At 40.0% G+C, this 19,430-nt stretch overlaps 1 protein-coding gene across 8 annotated transcripts in view; it reads left to right on the top strand.

Annotated features, from left to right (window-relative positions):
* Positions 1-15,285, top strand: part of larp1 (La ribonucleoprotein 1, translational regulator) — a 58,939-nt gene extending 43,654 nt beyond the window's left edge. For 5 of the 8 annotated variants that reach the window (XM_049592347.1, XM_049592346.1, XM_049592342.1 and 2 more), the window contains 14 exons: positions 37-199; positions 2,418-2,562; positions 3,208-3,382; positions 3,505-3,686; positions 4,120-4,218; positions 4,550-4,876; positions 7,254-7,377; positions 9,302-9,507; positions 9,658-9,764; positions 10,107-10,264; positions 10,417-10,561; positions 10,770-10,879; positions 11,050-11,177; positions 11,520-15,285. In XM_049592347.1, the coding sequence (XP_049448304.1) occupies positions 37-199; positions 2,418-2,562; positions 3,208-3,382; positions 3,505-3,686; positions 4,120-4,218; positions 4,550-4,876; positions 7,254-7,377; positions 9,302-9,507; positions 9,658-9,764; positions 10,107-10,264; positions 10,417-10,561; positions 10,770-10,879; positions 11,050-11,177; positions 11,520-11,744 (2,294 nt within the window). In that variant the 3' untranslated portion in view covers positions 11,745-15,285. The remainder of the gene's footprint in view (positions 1-36; positions 200-2,417; positions 2,563-3,207; positions 3,383-3,504; positions 3,687-4,119; positions 4,219-4,549; positions 4,877-7,253; positions 7,378-9,301; positions 9,508-9,657; positions 9,765-10,106; positions 10,265-10,416; positions 10,562-10,769; positions 10,880-11,049; positions 11,178-11,519) is intronic. The other 3 variants (XM_049592345.1, XM_049592344.1, XM_049592343.1) reach the window with 3 other exon arrangements.
* Positions 15,286-19,430: the final 4,145 nt, after the last annotated feature.

Here is a 19,430-nt window from a genome sequence, read left to right as displayed (position 1 = left end):
GATCTAAATCTGTCAATTTGTTCCTGTCCTGTCCAGGCCACTATGACTACCACTACGGCTACAAGTCCTACGATGTGAAAGACTCAGCCTACGGCCAGAAGTTTGGCAATACAGTGACCTACTATTACGACAACATGAGCAGCAACGACCTTTACTCCGTCGACCAGGACCTGCTGAAGGACTACATCAAGAGGCAGATGTAAGTTTAGATTCTCTCTTTCTCCTTAAACACAGAGCACCCCTAACAAATACAGGATGTTGGCCGTATTGCAGGATTGCAGTCTAACCTGCAGATGTGCTGTTGAAGTGATGAGCTCTTCATGTCTCTTCTCTGACTAAACACCAATGAAGAGAAGTTTCACAACTCTGATCTCAGCATTTATATATAACGACAAAAAGAGAGAAAATATTGAACACATGGTTACAGTTATTCATTGCTGAACATGTGCTGTTGAGATGGTACATTTTAAGCTCTATTCAGATATTAACTTGATGAGTACCTCTAAAGTGGGTTGTTAAGTAGTCTGATCCAATTTTTCCAGTTGTTGGTCTTTGCCCCAACTTTTTTCCTGACCACAGTTTCAACTACGAGCTTGTCGTCTGTTCAGGATTCAAGCTGTGTAGTCCAGGCTATATGCGAGGCTTGAAAAGTCTACAAAAGCATTGTCCTCAAAATTAAGGCCTTAGAATGTATTAAAAAGTCTTAACTTGACTTTACAAAGGCCACTGTAGGCAGTAATTCTCTATGGTTTAAAAAGGTTTTAAAAAGTCTTAAATGTAATCTGGTGAATGCTGCAGAAACCCTGCGAGATGGTCAATAAGCCTTGTTGTTGAGCAAAAATAATATGATCAAAGAAAAACTATGTTTACGTCAACTGGCCTAAATGTTGAGATGTTTTGTGATACTTATCGATTACAATATAAAATAAAAGTAGCTAATCTCTCTTCCTGCTCTTGTTCACATAACAGAAGAAGTGGTAACAGTAGAGCATTTTTTAAATCACTTCCATGTTTGACTAATCTATTTTACTTACAATGCAAACAGCAATGTTATTTATAAAAATGAGCATCTTCCTTAAGTCCTGCCCCCTTAACCCAACCACAACAGGTTTGCAGTCAGAGTTTGGCAGATGAAGACGCTTCACTGTGTGTTGAGACGGTAGTATTTTGGCACCTAACTGAGGGAGCATAACAGTTTCCTTGTGTGCACTCAGTGCCCCCTTCAGTTTAAATCTGTCTCAAGTTACTCAGAGACTTTGAAATCCTGTCAAAAATGCTGTTTTTGATTAGTGGTTCTTTGGGAGGTATTTGGCTCCATGTGGCACACTTGAAAAGCAACGGCTGTTTCCAGTGTTTTCACTAAGTGTTTTCTGTTTCATTAATGCAGCCCTATGTGGTCTCATCCTGTTTTCATTCTTTCTCCTCGTCATCTGACTGGGTGCTTCTTGTTTGTCTCAACGTCTCTTCGTTTCCATCACTTGTGTTGTCTCTTTGCATCTTAGTCCCTCCAATGTTAGACACAGGAAAAGCTGTGAAGTAACAAAACCAAACATGTGATTTTTATGCCTCTGTGATAGCCGTGGCTGGAGGCAGTATGTTTTGGGGTTTTCCGCCTGTTCATCCCATTCTCATGAACGCAATAGCTCAAGACTGCCTTGAGGGAATTTCTGCAAATGTGGCACAAACATCCACTAAGACTCAACAATGATAAGATTCTGGTGGTCAGTGGTCAAAGGTCAAGGTCACCATGACCTTGTCATTTCATTCTTGTGTATGCGATGTCTCAATGACATCTGAAGAGATTTTTTGTTTTAGATTTTGCACAAATGCTCACTTGAACTTAATGATAAAATAATTCGATTCAGGTGGTCAAAGGACAAGGTCACTGTGACCTCGTCGGTCTCATTCTTGTGAATGTGATATCTCAAGAACACCTTGAGACAATTTCTTCAAATTTGGCACAAACGCTCACTTAAAATCAACAATGAGCGTATTAGATTTCGGTAGTCAAAGGCCAATGTCACTGTGACCTTGCGTCTGTCTCATTCTCATTATTGCAAAAACCCGAGGACCTTGAAGGAATTTCTTTAAATTTGGCACAAATGTCCACTGGGAATCCTGAGAATTTGGTGGTCAAAGGTCAAGGTCACTGTGAGCTTACAAAACATGTTTTTGACCATAGCGCAAGAATTCATGAGCTTATTATAACAAAATATCACACAAATGTCGAATAGGATGAAATTATGAGGTGAAGACATTTTGTACATGCATGAAACTGTACGTGTACAAGATGTGTGAGAAGCATCCATGTTTTTACAGACATGAATGTAAACTGTTGGTGCAGCTTGACTGGTGCACAGAGGCATACAATGGCGAGGTGGTAATTCTAGTTTTCCCTGTTCCTCTGCCCCCTGCAGTGAGTACTACTTCAGCCTGGACAACCTAGAGCGTGACTTCTTCCTGCGGAGGAAGATGGACCAGGAGGGTTTCCTGCCCATTGGACTCGTCGCCAGTTTCCACAGAGTGCAGGCCCTCACCACCGACGTCAACCTCATCCTGGAAGTAAGCATATTTAGAAATGACCAGTGTATTTTGAGAGAGAGATGATATTGCGGTAAGAGGAGTCAAAACTGGTTTTAAACAATATCAAAACTGTTTCCTACCCAAAGTTAATTGAATTTTGGGAAATTGAAGCAATGACACAAAAATTATGTTAACAGTCACACCAGCTACAGTTTAAGTTAAAACGTTTATAAAGTATTTCAAATGACAACTTCCAGAGTAGCTGTCGAGATTTAAAAGCAGAGGAGAAAAATTTAATAAGGTTGATATAATTCCAAAAACAAAGTCAAAGACAAGTTGAGCCTCTTCAGCTTGTCTAACAGGAAGCTGATTACAGCTGACATCTGCCAGACTATAGGTTATTTACAGTGAGCTTTCGTTGATCTTTAATTAAAACGCTAAAATATACAGCGTGTTTTAAACGTTTGTTAGCATACGTAGCAATATTGATGTGTTAAAAATTTAGGTTGTATCCTATCAATTAAAAATCGCATGTTTGGAGTCGATCTAAATGCAAACCTGTCTCCTGAAAGCTCTACATTAAAAACAGCGTTTGACCTATTGTCCCTAGACATCAGCGAGAACCTTTATGCAGAGATGGTACTGTGCTGTACAGACTCATTGACCCATCATCTCTCCCATCAGGCTTTGAAGGACAGTAAGGAAGTGGAAGTGATCGACATGAAGATCCGTCGGAAGGTGGACCCAGAGAAGTGGCCTCTGCCAGGACTGGCCATGCCTAACCAAACCCACACGGATTTCTCTCAGCTCATCAACTGCCCTGAGTTTGTCCCGAGGCAGATGACCGAGGAGCCCAAAGGTGAACCTTTTGATCTGCTTTTAGTGAAAGAGAATTAATGGAAAGGTGTGAAGTTAATTGTTCTTGATTGTACTGCTGAGATCTGCCTTAAAATGTTCTCTATGACCCTCTGTCTGCTGCAGGCTCTCCCAGGTCCTCCACACCAGTGAAGCAAAACAGCAAGACTGAACTAGACACCTCTAACCTCAAGACGATGCCCAAGGGCCTCTCCGCTAGCCTCCCCGACCTGGACTCTGAGTCCTGGATCGAGGTCAAGAAGAGGCCCAGACCGTCCCCGGCCAGACCCAAGGTCAGCACAGAGAAGGTGAAATTCATTCAAACCTGGCAGGAATTATTTATAATGCCACTCACCCACATGATCATTATGTCAAGTTTACCATTCAGTGGTTTGACATGGACTGTGATGCAGAGTGGCCACGTGCCAGCAGAAACTTGTTGTCGTAAAGTCACAGAAATACACCTGTAAATGCCTTAAATTCATTTCATTGATCTCTTGCAAAAATGGGAGCAAAAACAAAAGTGTTTAATTTATATTTTACACAATATTCCATTATTAAACATTCAACAAATTTGTCTTTTTTTCCAGCTATTTTCATGCATTTTTATTGCACAAGAAAACTACTGTCCTCATCTTATACTTAACGTGTCATGTTGGTATCCTTCTCCTCCATTCACTTCTTTTCGTACCTGCTATCTCCTCCTCCTCCTGTGTTGTCGGTGTTGATTGACTGATGTAGGCCCCCTCGTTGCAGCAACAGAAGGAAAAGGACGACTCGGTTCGCTCCCCTGTGCCACAGCCTGGCTCCTCACCCTCGGCTGCCACCACAGGAAATAAGGTGTGGAAGAACATTTGTTGAAACTGAAAAATAGAAAAGCAGCAAATCCCCACATTCGAGAAGCTTGAACCAGAGAATATTTGACATTATTTCTTGATAAATGACCTTATATGGCTAATTGATGATCATAGTTGGTTTCCTTCTGAATTTTCTGAAGGTTAACTGATCAAATTTTTGACAGGCTGCAGCTACGTAAATTGTTGTTAGTAATTTCCCCAATTAAATTCAGTTAATTGCACATGATCAAACATGGTGATGAAAAGTGAGCTCATAATCAGGCAACACCTTCTAATCATTTCTTGTTTTTTGTTTGTTCTTTGCCTCTAATCAGGACGGAGCAGAGCAGGACGAACCGGAGGAGCTCGACTTCATGTTCGACGAGGAGATGGAGCAGATGGACGGACGGCGCAACACCTTCACCGACTGGTCGGACGAGGAGACAGACGGCGAGATCGACGACCACGACGTCAACAAGATCTTGATCGTGACACAGACGCCGCCCTACCTGAGGAAGCACCCAGGAGGGGACCGCACGGGACACCACACATCACGCGCCAAGCTCTCGAGCGAGCTGGTCAAAGTGATCAACGACGGGCTCTTCTACTACGAGCAGGACCTGTGGGACGACACGTACGAGCCCGAGTACGCCACCATCAAGGTGAGGTCATTTTTCAGGGTTGACCTTTGAATGATTTACAGTCAGGGTGAGATTGTTCTGCTTGATTCTGCCAGCGTAGAGCACCAAATGTTCCTCAGCTTAATGATCTTTATAATGGAGCAGTTAGTTTGGAACACCACAGTCTGCATCAAGAAGCTGTCTGTGCGCCTGTACTTCAAAGTCAAATTACAAATCTGATCCTAAGGTTGCTTTTCCTACATTCAGCTTGTATATAATCCCTTAAAAACATGTGTATATGAGCGACTTCAATTTTTCAAGTCTTTTATAATACTAAGGTAGGTCAGTTTTCTTTTTTTATAAGTTGTGATACAAAAGATAACGCCAAACAAAATGCATTTACATTTCGACCAAATTTAATTTGCATAAGTGACAAAGCAGATTGTGATCTCAAATACCAACATAACATCCTGTTTGTAAAGCTGACATCACATCTCAGCTGGGGGAATGTTTTCCTTTTAGGTAGATTCAGTTTCACGCAATTTTCAGCACCAAACTTTATTAAACCTCATTTTCTAAATTTCGGCTTATTTCAGATCTCATTAGCCCACTTTTCTTTAAACAACTGAAAAAACTAAATCCTTAATCACACCTATATCAGCTTTTTCTTTTAAAAATGTAAGCTTCTTCATACCCTAATTTTTGAAATACAACATATAACAGAGATGTGTTTAAAACAATAAGATGTTACACCAAAAGGGGGATGTGATATCAGGTCACAGATAAACAGTATTTTTTTCATTAAGATTAATGTTCAACTGGATTTTATGTCACCATCCACCCAGAACTTTTGTGTTTTATGAACACCACATACATAATAGATGAAGTCCTCTTTCCATGCTGGCAGCTTAGGAAATTCTTGTTATTCTTGAAATTCTAATTGAATGTAAAGAGCTAAAAAAGAAGTACAAAATCCCTTTAAACCGCTTTTAAAATCTGATTTTCACACAGATTGTGTCATTGATTTGTTTTTACTTTTTCTACAAGATGTTTGCAGGTCTTTATAAAAAGTCTTAAGAATCCTTTATGTAAATTAATTTAATTTTATTAATGCATCTTTACATTTTTTTTTGTTAAAGAGTTAAGTTTGAGTTTAGCTAGAAAGTCCACATTTCTGACTTTACAAATCTTTAAACCTACCACTGAACCTAATACAATCTTTTTACCTTGTACTTGTATATTTATAAAGTACACTTGGAAAAATATAGATTAACTTAACTCACTCTTAATATCCTTATTCCTAAATAAAACTTACCCCTGCTGTGTATACAACTCACCTTTATACCTGCAATCTTCAAATAAGAAAAAGCATCTGAAAAAGATTTTAAAAATCATTAAATTTAAGTGTCTGTTACCTGAAGGCACCCTGTCAAAGTAAAACTATAAATTGCAGATTTGTTTTTGTCATAAAAACAAAACTCATTGTCATATTGGAGGTGTTTCTGCCCAAGACCAGATGATGAGTAGATTGATTCTTCCTCAGTTAGAGCTGTTTCTGGATATAGAAACCCGACACAGAACAGAAAGTTTTTTTGTTTTGTTTTTGTTGTCATTGCTGCCCATTGTAGCATTGTTGCTCTCACTGTGGGCCCTTCACGTGCTCGCCGGCACACATCCAGCTGCGCGTGGAACAGAGGACGCTTGTTTATAAATAAACCCCACATACTCGGCCTCGGCCTGAGGGGTTGAGCTGCTGGGCTGCAGGGGGAGACAAAGATGGACGCTCAAAGATCTGAGGATACTTGGTGGAATGAAGGGGCGAGTGTGAGTGTGACAATAATCAAGCATTCAGGGGCTGGTACATGAGACTTGTTTGTTTTTTATAGAAAGATTTTGAATTGAGCTGCTGTTGGGAGGAGGAGCAGTAACTGTTTTGTTGGTAGGAGGTCTTCACTCATGGAAAATTCAGGGTTTTGCATGTTGATGTAACTCAGCTGGGTTGTGTACTCGTGTCAGTGAGAGGTGGCATCATGAAGGTGAAACGCGTGTTTTTGGCAGCCATGTTTTGCTGCTGCATCTCAATGTCCAGATTACTGCAGATAAGGTCTGTTGATGATCCTCGTGTGATATGACCCAAATTATTATTTTGATTTTTTTTTTACTCTTAATATATACATTTTGGTAAAGAGCCTGAGTTTCGGTGCAGTCTGCATTTTAATCAAGAGGTTTGTTTCATTTCAGTATGTGTATCGCTATCTTCATTGCCAAAAAAATCCTTTTTTCTCTCCTTTTTAAAATAATTTTGTTATTTAGCCAAAAAAAGGACAATCTGCAGATCTTTTTCTATCAGAGTTGTATGAAGAAGAAGAGGAAGAAGTTGTTGTCATCATATTAACATCTGTTTTTCTTCGTCTTACAGCAAGAGGTGGAGAACTTCAAGAAGGTCCACCTGATCAGCCGCGAACAGTTTGACTGCCTGACTCCTGAACCCCCAGTCGACCCCAACCAGGAAGTCCCTCCAGGCCCTCCCAAACCCCAGCAGAGTAAGGACACAAAAACACATAAATCACGATGTTTTAGCATAACTCTGCCTTTACTAGTGTTGAACACAGGGCGTAAAATTAACTTTTTACCTCATCTGCCATTGGCTAGTGACCTCCAAAAATTTACCGGCCAAACGTATTTTTCACCAGCCAAATTAAAAAAAAATCATACCTTGTTTGACTAAAATTAATTACCTTATGTTTTTAGTATGAAAATCCAACTTTAGGAAAATCCAACCGGGTCCTCTGTGTTTCTTTGGCGTGCTTGCGGCAAAGGCTACAGCTCATTGTGCTGGTGTGGGGGTCATAGGTCAACCATGATCGCGGCTGGCCAGCCTCGTCTAGTTTCCATTCTTCAATAAAACGCCGTGCGACATTTGTACTCCATTCTTCTTGTCCAAGTCCAACATGTTCATCTTCGTTTCTTTCCTTTTCTGGCGGTGGCTTCACGGCAGGAATGTGTCGCCACATGTTGCTCAGAAGTTACCATAGAATGCCGTGGTTCCGGCAGCTGACGTCATGGGTTCCCGGCACACATACAATGAGCTGCGAAGGTCAAAATAGTCTGACACAGCTAGCAGAAATGGTCGAAGCACATAAAAAAACCCCACATGCAATTCAAAATTTTCCATTGGCCACTGGCGGGTGTATGTTTTTGTTTTACACACCAAACTCATTTTTTACCCGCCCTTGCCCTTTTATGCCCTGGTTGAACAGTACTCCGATTCTAGAGAGATATCACCATACCCAAACAGTACAATGTCCCATTCCATACCCACATTCTGAAACTCTAAGAAGGACCGTTTCAAAAAGAGGCGTATATGTGCAGTACTCCTCAGAGTTCACAACTTGCTCTGTGCAAGTAAACCCAGGGAAGTTGAATGCCTCATGCAGTTGTCCATATGGGCGAGGGAAAATAATTGTTATGTCTAGTGAGACGTTATCTGAAAATAAACTGCATACTGTGTTGTTAAAGTTGAGTTTTCCAGCCGAGCTGCGTGCACGAGTCTCTTTAGCCACCAAGCTTTCAACAGGACTGACAAGAAAAATAGGAAATACTGGACTCTGTAAAAGTTAACTCTGGGGCCGACGATGTTATGACATAACGTTTCTGACATAAAATATCTTAGAAATGCTGCCTATGAGAGACAGAGGCTGTGTTCCTGTGTGGAGGATAAAAATAAACCTAAAGGGACACGAAATGTACTCCTGCTACATAAAATATTTTTCCAACCTTTCTTTAATTTGTTAGTTTCATGTAAAAATCTGGAAACTTTTACTTTTTCAGGCCTCTAAAAATTATTGTCACGACACAATTTCTCAGAGAGATCTTAAGGTAAAGAAATGTTTCCTTTGTGTCAGGAAAAAACCTGTCATACAAACAATCATAAACTCACTAGCAACATTAAGACTACAAACAACCCATTGCACTACATTCACTGTAGGAGCCGGTGTTATTTTCCATTTTTAAAAAAAATCTATAACTTCCAACGGGAAAATGATGTTGTATATTCTGGTTAATATAGTATTTAGTGTGTAAATATGCTCCTGTTTTTAAGAATTGCTCGCCCTAATTTTATTCAGTGATGAGAGTTGTCTTGTTTTTCATTTTAACTTTAATTAAACGGATGCTCAAAAGTGATAAATTAATGTTGATTGAATTTGCTGACAGTCATTCTGTTGGAGTGATAAAAGCTCACATTAGTCTGTCATCAGTCATGAGCTCTGTGACTCTGCACGCTGAGAAATAAATGAAGCTGTTAGGTAACTGATGTTGTTGCTCTTTTAATGACTTTCAAGAGTCTTATCGAAGGATTTGTGAGACAGAAGTGAAGCACACTGAGTTTCCTTAAAAGTCTTAAGGCAGTTTGTTACAGCTCTGGTTTTGGAGCTTCAGCTCAAATGTCTCTCCTCACCTCTTCAGTCCCCACAGACGCTTTGGCCAACAAACTCTTCGGTGCCCCTGAGCCCTCCTCAATAGCCCGCTCACTCCCGACTACCGTGCCTGACTCGCCCAACTACCGCAGTGCCCGGACGCCCCGCACGCCTCGCACACCTCATCGGAAGGACCAGACCATGACGCCGCGCTTCTACCCAGTGGTAAAGGAAAGTCGGCCCGTTGATGCCAAGGTAAGATGGCTGCCACTTAAGGGAAATATAAGACTTAGTTAAGTGAAAATGTGCCTTTTGGTGGTTCCTTTACCTGGTTTTAAAAATTTAGGAGATGGAAAAAAAACCCCACACTGACTAAACATGTAAATTATCTCTGTACCCTTTCAGACGCCCAGGAAGAGGAAGACCCGACACAGCTCCAACCCACCCATGGAGTGCCACGTTGGCTGGGTGATGGACTCCAGAGAGCATCGCTCCCGTACGGCCTCTGTCAGGTGAGACACTGCTTTGCACAACTCCTTAATATGGAAATTACAAGATTTTAGAGAAAACTATTGTCTTGTATTGGGGCACATACAGTAGGAAATTTCTTGGTATGCTGTTTTTCTTTTGACAACTCCTCTGATGTTTCAATTCAGTTCAAACTCAATTGCTCATTTGTTGCTTTAATCAGTGATGAAGTTGCTTTATTCATTCTAACTGGCATTAAATTGATCTTAAAAAGTCTTAAATCAATTGTAAATAGACTCAGGACAAACTTCACCACCAGATGGTTCTAATATTTGATGTAGGTAGTACTCACTGTTCTCCATCTCCTCCACCTTTCTCCCTCTCAGCTCCAACGCCAGCCCATCAGAGGGCACCCCCGCTCTGGGTAACATTGGCTGCACACCTCAGTCCCTCCCCAAGTTCCAGCACCCATCACACGAGCTGCTCAAGGAGAACGGCTTCACGCAACACGTTTACCACAAGTACCGCCGGCGCTGCCTAAATGGTACGCGTTGTCTCTTCTACTTTTTTATTTATTCTGTCTTCAAGTGTCAGTAAACTCCATTCTGCAGTGAAGGGATACTGGGTGTCTTGGATTGTCTTATATTTTTAGTAACCCTGTCTACTTTCTCTCGCTCTCCTCTTGACCAATCACAGAGCGCAAGCGGCTTGGAATCGGCCAGTCACAGGAGATGAACACGCTTTTCCGCTTCTGGTCATTTTTCCTGCGAGATCACTTCAACAGGAAGATGTATGAGGAGTTTAGACAGCTGGTGGTCGAGGATGGGAAAGAAGGATACAGGTGAGAGCCTTGACCACTGATGGATGACTCCATATGCAGCAGTAACACTACCATTTGAAATTTTGAATTAGAAAACCATGTCTGCAGTTGTAGTAGACAAAACAAGATATGACCTTCTGTATTAACATTAGTTTTTACAGAGAGCTTTAGACTGGTTGATTGGACCAGACTTAATAATAACATTGTACACATTGTTGGCATGTTGCAGGTACGGTTTGGAGTGCCTGTTCAGGTACTACAGCTACGGTCTAGAGAGGAAGTTCAGGCCAGACATCTTCAAGGACTTCCAGGAGGAGACCATGAAAGACTACGAAGCTGGTGAGGACACCGGAAAAAGAAAAGGCTAAATGATGGCTTTAAACAACACAAATAACAAATGTTCTGTTTTTCAAGTCTGAGTTTCTTTTCCTCTTTCGTAGAGAGAGATTCACTTTCACTCGCCTCATCCGCTGTGACTAACTTTCTGTATTTTTCTTTCCTGTCCCCAGGCCAGCTTTATGGACTAGAGAAGTTCTGGGCCTTCCTTAAATACTCCAAAGCCAAGACCTTGGAAATCGACCCCAAGCTGCAGGAGTACCTGAGCAAGTTTAAACGTCTGGAAGATTTCAGAGTTGACGTGAGTAGAATATTCTTCAGGGTTTGTAAAGGCTGATTGGTCGGAATTTTCAACCCTGTAAAGATGCCTCAGCTCAGTTTTTTTCACCTGAACGTTTGCTACATGGAGTGTTAACAGTTACATGGATAGTTGATAAGAAATGGTCTGCGACTGCTTTGTGGTCATCTGCTAGCTCTAGCATTTCTGCAGTGGTATCCTTTTATTCCAAGTCAGTTTACTAAAAATACACATTCGACATTTAAATGAACTCCTGACTTCACCTGTGTGCTGATTGTGTTGTTTGTGTTGTGCTTTGAAAACAACTCTCCATCTAACCTCCACCCTGGTTGTTTCTGGTTCCAGCCGCCTATGGAGGAAGGAGGACGCCGAAGACACTCATCCAGTGGGGACGGTCGCCGCCGGCACCCCTCTCAGCCCTCCAGTCGGCCCCACAGCCAGGCCAGCTCAGGCCCCAGCCAAGCTCCCACCACCCAAGGCCCCGCAGCCAGGGATGATGCCAAACCCATCAACCAGAAAGCCCCCACCCCAGCCGCTGATCCTGCACCAGATGCCAAGACACTGAAGTAACTCCACAAACACGCAGGCCCACACGGATCAACTCAACCACGTCTGCAAGTCGCTGGTTCTCTCTGCGCCACAGGATGGGGGAGGGGGTGTCCAGTTCTTCATTCAAGCATGAGAATATTTTTTTTTTTCCCCCTACAATGACTTTTGAATGAGAAATAAGGAAGACAAATAATTAATATGGCTCGGTTTATAAATTAATTCTAAGTTTTTGAGAAAAAAAATGCCTTTTTGTCTTGATGAGGCAAGGAATTGATGAGGTGTCAAACACTTTTTTTTTTCTTTTACAAATCATTGCCAGTCCACATGGTGGACGGCTCAATGATGATTTATTACCATTGAAATTTTTCTTTATTTTTTTCTTTTTACTATTTTTACATTTTCATGTTGACCCCCCCTCTCTGTCTGGGACCCCTGTTCGATCGTCACTGTCCTGCTGGCTGAAAGATATTTGATTCCTCCCCCAGATCTCAGATTTATGATTATTATTTCTTCGGCATGTGGTGAGACTTGGAAATAGTTTGAACAAGACTGAGCATCTGAAAGCCCCGTTAGCGGCCACACTGGAGGCCTTGCTGCTCCTGACATCCAACCGGACCAAAGTGGTTTGAACCGAGCGACTGACATTTCGATCCGCAGAGCCCCCGGTGCTCCCAGTAGAGGGGCTAAAAATTAAAAAATATTTGATTTACTTTATGGCTGGACATTGAGGGGAAAATATTAAAGAACCAAATGATAAAAAGAGAGTGAGAAAAAAAAAAGACTTGTACCAATCCCTCAGTATGGACACGATCATTGAAAGTTGCCTTATTTTAATGGTTTTACTGCTTCTAACTTGTGCCCGCCACCTTATTGTCGATTGTACAGCATTGAAATCACCCATATATCTGGTCACCATTTCCAGCAGAGGCCACTAGGTGGTGCTGTGTCTGCCAAACCGTTTCACCCCCTGTCTTCCAAGTGTCATTCGGTCTGTTACAAGTCCTGTAATTCTTCCCTGTGTTTGCAAGTCGTGGCTTTTTGTGCTGAAACAAACCCGGTGGAAGTTTGTCCCTTAAAAAAAACACTTCAGTGGGGTGAAGAGTTGGGAAGGGAGAGTCCCTGATGATCTCACTTACGGCTGCTTCCTGACTTTCTCTAGCCCCCCGCCCCCGCACCTCCCCCGTCAGACGAGCTGCATCCATCCGTTCATCCATCCGTTTGACATCCATCCATCAGTCAACCATCAGTGACGATACAGGACTGGAATCATCAATCTGGATTACTTGAAGAAGCGATGGTTATGAAGAGGGCTGTCGTGCTCTGTCGCAGGTGCTCTGGGTGGAGACACTAATGAGGCACAGACATTTGGCCTCCGACTTCACTGTTAAACTGAAGCTCGCTCGGCCTGATCGGGCCTCGGGCGCTCGCCACCTCTTCCCGTTCCACACTCAGATAACACACATCACTTACAGGCATATATGCTGACAGGGGTAGTTGCACGCAGGTACATATGTAGCAGCGTGAGCAAGTTGAATGCAGAACACACACACACACACACACGTCTCAATGTCTTGCCTCGCTGTGGACAGAAATTTAAGACTGGACTCTGTTCTGTTCTGTCGTCACGCTTCCTACAGTCAACCGTGTGGATAATGAAACCTTTATCCAGCTGGAGTACTGATGATATCAAATAGAAGAGTGAATCTTTCTTTCTCCACTAATGTAAATGTGAATTTGACAGATGAAGAGAAATGAATACAGCTCCCTGCTACTTGTTTTATTGTTTATAGAACAGATTATATATTTGCCTTACATGTGTACGTACTCTAACTTTTTTTTTTTTTTAAATGGTCTCATGATTATCTTTTAATGCTTTTTAATTTCAATTTGCAGTGTTTTCTAGCGTTGTTGTCATGATGGAGGTGGGATTTATGTCAGGCTGTTCAAAACATCTTTGGATTTCAGAAACGGGAACATAATTTACAACACAAAAGGGAAAGATAACATCAGGGCGTCAACGGGTATTCAGTGCAGAAACTTAATTTGTAAGCTTATAGTGTTTCACGTTGAAATCAGTTAATTTGCTCTTTTTTTTCTTTAGTGAAGATGTTTTTGCCAAGATGACAGCAGAATTTCTAAGAGCAAACTCAAACTAATTAACAAATCTTAAACCTCCTGTTTTTTTTCTTTAGATAAACATTGGGTCTGCAAAGTCTGAAACACATAGAAATGATTTGATTTGGGGATTTAAGACATTCACAAAATTCTGGAAAAAAAACTTTTGAGTCTTAATATACATATGGATATCCAGATGCTTAGTGAAATGACCCACTTTCTGTAACATGCCGCAATGTTTGTTGCAAGCCTTTTGCCCCAGAGTGATGAAATGTTAACTGTCAAACAGCCCAGTCACATAAGTGAAAAAGTTCATTTGAGGAGTTAAGAGTTTGGAAATTGCCTGACATTTTTTTTTTTAAAAAAAATCAAACTGTATTGGACATCTCTGTTTTTTTGTTTCATTTTGTTTTTTAAGTCTTTGTCCTTTTGCGTAATAATAATTCAGCCTGTTGGTTGAAGTTCCAGCAGAGTGGAGGTCCTGTCAGTGTTTCAGTTTCTTCCTTTAAATCCACAACTGTTGGTAAAAATGAAAATGCAAAGCAAAGCTGTACTTGCTTTTTTTTTTCCTTTTATTGTTTTGTTGCTTCATCTTCAGGGAGATTTGGATCAGTTTCAGAGGCTTACAGTCGATGCATCAAAGTGTTTACTAGAGGTTTAAAGACAGAAAAAAAAAATCAGAGCTACAAAATATTCAGAAAAGAAGAAACTCGTGCATTTCCCAAAACCAGCAAACGCCTTTGAATGGGTGAGCTGGTGTGTGGCTACAGACATGGCAGTCTGCCACGAGGGGGTGGGCCTTCTCCCTGGGACAGTCACATGATCCCTCCCCCTAATGTGATCATCACCTGCCGTCACCTGTCACCGGACATTCAGGGGTTTCAGGTGTTTGGGGAGTTTTCAGCCTTCTATCAGCATAAAAAATGCTGCTAGCTGTCCAAACAAACTCTAGGGGGCACCGCACCCTCTGCTCGTCAGTTTTACACAGACTTGGCCAGCGGGCCGGACACTGGAGGGATGAGTAATGGATGTGGGGAGGGAGAGAGGAGAAAGGAAAGAAAGAGCCCAACTGGGATTTGTGATGTCGCTCAGAGGAATATGGCTGGTTATGATGTCTGGAGACTGAAAAAAGAGGACAAATTTCCATAAAGCCATATGAATAAGAAATAACTGTATATGAACCATTAAAATAGTTCATTACATTACTATATCCTAGGCTTGTCATGAGGAAAAAAAGATGAAAATAAGGAAAAAAGGAACAAAAAAAATATATAAAATGGAAAAATGTAAAATACTTGAATGAGATCTTGTATTATAACATTTAATATTCATAATATCTGCTTTGTAGGCTGATGTGATTCGCTATTAGTGTTATTTGTAATTTGTAGTAATTATGCTTTTCCTTAATAAAGAAAAAAAAACACAAAACGGACAAAAAAACCTCAAACACTGGCTTCTGAGTGGTTATTTCTGTCATGTGTGAGAATGAGTGAGTGAACTTTGCAAAGAAACTAACAAAGCCAGATGTCTGTTTTTTGGCCCATGTTAACCCTTAGTAATGTGTATCTAGCAGTGTGACTAGTTCAAGGTTTTCTTAATGTTTTGAAGCAGTTGATCATTTCTGTTGTGTCCAGGGTGTCCACAGGGTGTTTTTGACACACTATATTTTGACTGTGGTATTCCTTCTTTTGACACATTAAACAATGACAAGTTTTCCAACATACTATACAATGACGTTTAACTTTTTTTGAGACACTGAGATTTTGACATACCATGATTCTGAGTTTTTTTGGATACACAATACTGACTTCTTAAATCATTTTATTCAACATATACCATGAGTTTTTCAACATACTAAACTATAGCTTTTTTGAACCTATTAACTATGACTTTTTTTCAACACACAATATCATGACCTTTTTCAACATACTAAAGTATGACTTTTCAACGCACTATACTATGATTTTTTTTACATACTAAACTGACTTTTCAGTGTACCAAACTATGACTCTCTTCAACATACTAAGACATGGATTTTTTCAACATACTATACTATGACTTTCCTCAACATACTGAAGTATGACCTTTTTTGCCAAACTATACTGACCTTTTTGACATCCTTTATGACTTTTTTCAAAACACTATACTATGACTTTTTTAACATACTATACTATGACTTTTCTCAACATACTAAAGTATGACCTTTTTTGCCAAACTATACTGACCTTTTTGACATTCTATGACTTTTTTCAACATACTAAATTATGTCTTTTTTCAACATATGACCTATGACTTTTTTAAACATACTATACTATGACTTTTTTCAATATACTAAATTGTCTTTTTTTCAACATATGAACAATGACGTTTTTCAACATACAGTACTATACTATGACTTTTACCAACATACTAAATTATGTATTTTTTTCAACATATGAACAATGACTTTTTTCAACATACTATACTATGACTTTTACCAACATACTTTACCATGACTTTTTTCAACATAATATACAGTATCTCACATAAGTGAGTACACCCCACAGTGAACATGTCCAAATTGTGCCTAAAGTGTCAATATTTTGTGTGCCAACCATTATTATCTAGCACTGCCTTAACCCTTTTGGGCATGGAATTCACCAGAGCTCACAGGTTGCTTCAGGAATCCTCTCCCACTCCTCCATGATGACATCATGGAGCAGATGGATGTGAAGACACCTTGCGCTACACCACCTTCAGCTTGAGGATGGCCCACAGGTGCACAGGTGAGTTCAGGGCTGGATACATACTTGGCCAGTCCATCACCTTCACCTTCAGCTTCCTCAGCAAGGCAGTTGTCATCTTCTAGGTGTGTTTTGGGTCATTATCATGTTGGAAAACTGCATTGCAGCTCAGTTTCTGAAGGGGGGCGATCATGCTCTGCTTGGAATTCATGTTTCACTAAATGAACCGAGCTCCCCAGAGCCGGCAGCACTCATGCAGCCCCAAGCCATGATGCTGCCACCACTACACTTGACTGTAGGCATGGGACAGTTGTCTTGGTGCTCTTCACCAAGGTGCCACACATGCTGAAAGAGCACCAAGACAACTGTCCCTTGCTTACAGTCAAGTATAGTGGTGGCAGCACTCATACTGCCCCAAACCATGATGCTGCCACCACTATACTTGACTGTAAGCAAGGGATACTTATACTATGATGATTTTTCATGATTTTGGACGACATGCTATACTATGACGACATTTCATGGTTTTGGACTACATACTATACTATGTTGAGTTTTCATGATTTTGGACGACATACTATACTATGACGAATTTTCATGATTTTGGACGACATGCTATACTATGACGAATTTTCATGATTTTGGACGACATACTATACTATGACAATATTTCATGATTTTCAGACGACATGCTATACTATGACGATATTTCATGATTTTGGACGACATACTATACTATGACAATATTTCATGATTTTCAGACGACATGCTATACTATGATGATGTTTCATGATTTTGGACGACATGCTATACTATGACGAATTTTCATCATTTTGGATGACATGCTATACTGTGCCCAGTTTTCATGATTTTGGACGACATGCTATACTATGATGTTAATTCAGGATTTTGGATGACATGCTACACTATGACGATATTTCATGATTTTGGATGACATGCTATACTATGATGTTTTTTCATGATTTTGGACGACATGCTATACTATGACGAATTTTCATCATTTTGCACGACATGCTATACTATGACGATATTTCATGATTTTGGACTACATACTATACTATACTATGTTGAGTTTTCATGATTTTGGACGACATGCTATACTATGACGATATTTCATGATTTTGGACTACATACTATACTATACTATGTTGAATTTTCATGATTTTGGACGACATGCCATACTATGACGATATTTCATGATTTTGGACTACATACTATACTATACTATGTTGAGTTTTCATGATTTTGGACGACATGCTATACTATGACGAATTTTCATGATTTTGGACGACATGCCATACTATGACGATATTTCATGATTTTGGACTACATACTATACTATGATATTTTTTCATGATTTTGGACGACATGCTAGGCCTATACTATGACAAATTTTCATGATTTTGGACGACATGCTATACTATGACAATATTTCATGATTTTGGACGACATGCTATACTATGACAGTTTTTCATGATTTTGGATGACATGTTATACTATGACGATATTTCACTATTGTGGACGACAAGCTAGGCCTATACTATGACGAATTTTCATCATTTTGGACGACATGCTATACTATGACAATATTTCACTATTGTGGACGACAAGCTATACTATGACGAATTTTCATGATTTTGGACGACATGCGATACTATGACAGTTTTTCATGATTTTGGATGACATGTTATACTATGACGATATTTCACTATTGTGGACGACAAGCTAGGCCTATACTATGACGAATTTTCATGATTTTGGACGACATGCTATACTATGATGATTTTTCATGATTTTGGACAACATACCATGCTATGACATTATTTCAGGATTGTGGATGACAAACTATGCTATGATGACTTGTCATGATTTTGGACGACATGCTATACTATGACGAATTTTCACGATTTTGGACAACATGCTATACTATGATGATTTTTCATGATTTTGGACGACATACTATGCTGTGACAATATTTCATGATCTTGGACCACATGCTATACTAGGACGTATTTTCACGATCTTAGACAACATGCTATACTATGATGATTTTTCATGTTTTTATTTGTTTCAATGCTTTTTAGCTTTTTTCACCATAGTACACTATGACTTTTCGAGGTGATTTTTTGACACTACTATACAATGACCTTGATCAGCATACTCCAATGTGCTATGCTATGACCTTTCAACATGCCAGACTGAGTTTTTTCAACATCCTATCAGTTATTTAAATGTTTTCATGAGTTTTTTCCATCATACTATGATACTTTTTGACATGATATACTATGCCATTCTTTTGAGGTTATTCTAGATACTATACCTTGACTTTTTTTTTTTTTTTTGACATACTATGAGGTTTTGTTTTTTTCCCCAAATACTATACTATGGCCTTTTTCGGAATGCTATCGTATGAAATTGCTGAGGTTTTTTGACAAGTGTGTGCATGTGTTATAGGGAACAGGAATGTTTTTTCCTTTTTCTCGTACATTATTGATTACTCTTTATAATAAACTTTGCATTGGATTAGTCATTCAGTAAATTCTGTGGTGCTTTGTTCCCATCCCTTGTATCTGGATTATGTTGCATTGATACAGTGATTTCTTTTCTAGAAAGGAGTTATCATAAAGACTGTTTAGTTGTGCTATCCTACAATCAATTTACAGTAAATATATGTTTAAGTTTGTTACTTACGTTAATAGGTTAGAACTCAAAGTAGCGATGTGGTCTTTAAGTATAAGAAAAGGGTCTTAAAAAAGGTCTCTGAAAAGGTATTAAATTTAACTTTCGGGGTCTGGTATATACCCTGCTGTCCATGTAGAGAGGAAAAAAGAAAGAAATGACACACATC

Source organism: Epinephelus fuscoguttatus, linkage group LG12, assembly GCF_011397635.1.
Source record: "Epinephelus fuscoguttatus linkage group LG12, E.fuscoguttatus.final_Chr_v1".
Classification (NCBI taxonomy): Eukaryota; Metazoa; Chordata; class Actinopteri; order Perciformes; family Serranidae; genus Epinephelus; species Epinephelus fuscoguttatus.
This window is presented reverse-complemented; position numbering and strand designations above follow the sequence as displayed.